The 4,370-nt window shown below is 33.1% G+C and overlaps 1 protein-coding gene across 2 annotated transcripts in view; it reads left to right on the top strand.

The window, feature by feature from the left end:
* The first annotated feature begins 2,088 nt into the window (after window positions 1-2,088).
* The window catches only part of LOC106876823 (sodium-dependent phosphate transport protein 2A), an 84,734-nt gene continuing 82,452 nt past the window's right edge, over window positions 2,089-4,370 (top strand). The window contains exons 1-2 of one of the 2 annotated variants that reach the window (XM_052966948.1): window positions 2,089-2,496; window positions 2,972-3,191. In XM_052966948.1, coding sequence (XP_052822908.1) covers window positions 2,326-2,496; window positions 2,972-3,191 — 391 coding nt within the window. In that variant the 5' untranslated portion in view covers window positions 2,089-2,325. The remainder of the gene's footprint in view (window positions 2,497-2,971; window positions 3,192-4,370) is intronic. The other variant, XM_014925541.2, reaches the window with a different exon arrangement.

The following is a 4,370-nucleotide window of genomic DNA, read 5'->3' as shown; positions in this document are numbered from 1 at the left end:
TAGGGTTAGGGTTAGGGTTAGGGTTAGGGTTAGGGATAGGGTTAGGGTTAGGATCGACCACTCAAGACTAGCTAGCGCGGACGCGCGACTGCGCGTTCGGGTCCGCGCTGCTTTAGTAGTACCCACTTGTGAAATTTATACATAAATATTTGCTTAAAATAACATATATTTTTACATTTATTTATTTAACAGTATTTAACAAATAGGTTTATTGTCAATTAAAAGATTTCGATTAAAAAACATATATTAAATCAAATTGCCCATAAAAAGTATTTGCTGTCCACGGACCCCCTGTCTTATCCTTGCGGACCCCCTGTGGTCCGCGGACCACAGTTTGAAAACCCCTGGTCTAAACTAGATTATGATTATATCAATCCAGTACGACATACAAAAAAACAAAACAAAAGAAAAAAACATCATCTGCAGATGTATTAAACAGTATATCAGTTTTTTTTTGTTTTTCTTTTTCTTTTAGAACATAGTCATTTTATAAGATTTTGCTGGCAAACTCTTAGATTATCATAGACATTTATTTACATGAAAGAAAATTACCGGAGAACTTTTGAAAATTCATGATTGACAAGAAACTTTGTCAAACTAAGCGGCCGCTATTGTACCATATAAAATATAGATTTCTTAGGTAAGTATAAGGCCTCAAACGTTGGGAAAGCTTATAACTGATTACATTAGCTTCATTACTCTACTGATTCTTATTCTATCGATCGCGGACAGGTAACGTAGTCGCCTCGGTGGTTATATAAACAAAGAGCGTAAAGGCGCGCAACTGCCTCCTGATTCATAACATATCAATCCGCGTAAATCATAACAAAATAAATACAAAACAACGACGATGTTACAGATTCGTAGAGTCAGAATAAGTGTGATGGAAAATTATTAATTCAGTTTTCGGTGACATTAGAAAACGAAAAGACGCGATTCCAGCAGCGAAACAAAACCATAATCTCCGAGTTCACTTGTTGCTCTTTGGTACCATTTAGTTACATGGGAACGTGGTCCCGTTGCTATAGCGAAAAGTAAATAAGATTTAGAGGACACATTTAGAAGTTAAGACTGTGAAGATCTTGAATATAAATAAGTGTAAGAATGTAATTGTTCTAAAGTATAAAAAGAAAGAGAGAAGCCTTCAACTTCCAGCTCAGTAAATGTAAACGTGCTTTTATTACATATAAACAGAGACAAGCATAATAAATCTAGTGTGTCCTGTTTTACGATTTTTAAAAATGAGAATAAAGTGATTTGTGATTTTATTTCTCTTTCTAGCAGGTCGAGTTGATGAGATAGGAAGGAAAAAAACAACATTGGATAGCGACACACTGAACCATAAGAGATATATACACATACAATTCTGAGCCATCATAGATATATGTGCACACACACGCACACGCTCGCCCGCCCGCACGCATAACATCATAACAAGCATGCATATATATTCACATATATTAGTAAATATGTATCAATCGATTTATCTGTGCCTGTCCGTCTATATATATTTATCTATATAAATGTGATATATATATATATATATATATATATATATATATATATATATATATATATATATATATATATATATATGTATGTATGTATGTATGTATGTATGTATGTGTGTGTGTGTGTACACACATAAATGCGTGTATGTATATATATACATACATATACATCATTCGTATGTGAATTTATATACTTTCTATATATGAATGGTGTGTGTATATATATAAACATACGCGCGCACCCACACCCAGACACACGGGCTTTTCCCACACATCACTTCTTGTTCTGATCTTCAAATTTCCCGCCCTCCTGTTTTTTCTTTTTCCCTTTGTTCAAATAATTCTGGATTTTTTTTTTTCTCGATTATTTATACTTCTAAAAAATTGTCTCTCTATTCTAGTCGTAAAAATATTTTGTTTTACAAAAATTCGTTTAATAATAAATTGTGAATAAAATAAATCAACATTACAACGCTGAATTAGATCTTATGTAACTTGTAATTTCGATTCTCATTAATTGATATAATGTATTTCTTAAAATTGGTTTCAAATTTTGGCACAAGGCCAGCAATTTCAGGAGAAAAAAGGGCTAAGTCGATTACATCGGCTTCGGTACTCAACTAGTACTTATTTTATCGAGTCTGAAAGGCAAAGTCAACCTCAGCTTTATCAGAACGTAAAGACGGATGCTTAGCATTTTGCCCGGCGAGTTAGCGATTCGGTAGCATGATGGTGGGTGGAGCCTATTGAAGTGGGATGGATCATTAGAAAAGTAAATCGATGTAGTTGTTCGTCTATCAGCCGTCGTGTTAACATGGGTTCTTTCTTTGTGTCGTCAAGTTCTGTAAAGGCTGCCGAAGGCCGCAGACTTGAAGTTGACCCATTCCACTTACGTCCAAATTCGTTGACAACTACCGGCGACACTTGTCAGCAAAATAAAATTAATAAACTGACCAAAGACAACCAGTCTCTATACGAAGTAGAGGTAAGTATAAAACTGCTATATTAATTCCACTATTTTATTCCGTCACTCTTTCCTTTGAGCTACAATTTAGATATATATATATATATAATTTATTAAAACAAAAGACAAAAATAAAAAAATTAAAAAAAAAACAAAGCTACATATATATGCATATATTTTCTAGTCTTTAGTCAAACATATCTACCTATAGTGTCACCACTATATATATACAAATATATGTTCTCTTAATTATATGTGCTATTTTTCTTTGAGATTAAAAAAAACGCAACAGATATTTTTTGTCTTGTATTATATATTATTGCGTTTTCCCCGTATTTATAATGTTTTCTCTTTTATTCTTTTTTTACAGATTAGTTTCTTTTCTTTTTCTTTTTTTAATTTATAAAAATAAACGTGTATGTTTTGTTTACATGATTTATAATAATGTGGTGAGATGTGGTGAGAAGCTGTTAATCTGTGATCATAAATGATGCAGGTACCCACCAAAATGGTTCCTGCGCCGGGGGTTCCTGTCCCGGTTGACGAGTGCCCCCCCGAGTACAGCGTCAACGACCCCCTGAACGCGGAGAACGAGTTGTCAAGTGCACAGCCGCAGGCGCGGAATCGCCCCTTCGAACCCGATCAAGACGAAGAGGAAGCCGATGCGTGGGGGAACGCTGGGGACAACGAACAACCTGAGGGCAAAAAATTTAATGGTGGGTAAATCAAAGAAAACCCCCAGCTCATTTGACAATATATACATATATATGTATATATACATTATATATATAATCTGCCAAAAAAAATATTATTAGATCGATCTAACACTTTTCATTGATTGATTCTTTTCAATTTCATTTTCTAGCCTGTACAGATTAATATAATGTATCCTTACACAAGTTAAGCACCTGTCTCCTAATTTGTTTCTTTTTTTTTTATAGCTATATATATATATATGTAATTTGTTCTAGTGGTTTACTTCTGTAATAACATTTACAAGTAACTCCTTACTTAAAAAGGGAATCGAAATGCATGGCGTTTTAGAATTCAGTCTACTGACAATGCACCACATGACGGAACATAGGAATATAAAATATTAGAGCGAGATTTAGTTGTAATAATAATGATTTTTAACATAGTCATTAGAAATAATAATAATAATAATAATGATAATAATAATGATATTGATAATAATAATAATAATGGTAGAAAAAAATAATCCTTTTACTTCACGCGTTAATTAGGTTTTAGTGTTCAGTCTCTTTAGGCGAAGCCGGCAAAATGAACTGAAAGACCCGATTACATCTTCCTTTTCCCTCATTTCTCTTCAGTTTTCATCACCTGCAGCAACTTATATCAGGGCAGCTATCTATCTCTGAAATACATACACACATATATACACAAGAAAGACAAAAAAAGAAAAAGAAAGAAAAAAAGATGAATATAAACCTTGGTTTCTACTGCAATTATGTGCTGATGTACCCGCAGCATCAGTGCACTCACGTTGCATTAACTGCTCGGGTGTATTGCACAGAAAAATAAAACGTGCTTGTCTGTGTGCATGTACATTTATGTGTCTTTGTGTAATCAATTAAAGCTAATCAGACACGATTCCATATATCTGTATGTATTTGTAGGTATATTTATATATCTACGTCTGTATATGTATGATTTCGTGATATTAAATGCTATTCTCTTTGTGTTTGGATGTGTGGGTGTTTCGTGGTTCAACGCAATATAAATGGCCATCGGAATAATTTGTCTTATTGTCTACATACATAATGCAGATGTCCTTTAAATATATTCTCTGAAAATGCGAGTTATACACATACATACGTTTATATATAAATATACATACATACATACATATTATATATATATATATATATATATAT

Source organism: Octopus bimaculoides, chromosome 4, assembly GCF_001194135.2.
Source record: "Octopus bimaculoides isolate UCB-OBI-ISO-001 chromosome 4, ASM119413v2, whole genome shotgun sequence".
NCBI lineage: Eukaryota > Metazoa > Mollusca > Cephalopoda > Octopoda > Octopodidae > Octopus > Octopus bimaculoides.
The sequence above is the reverse complement of the archived record's forward strand: the minus strand, read 5'-3'. Positions and strand labels throughout refer to the sequence as shown.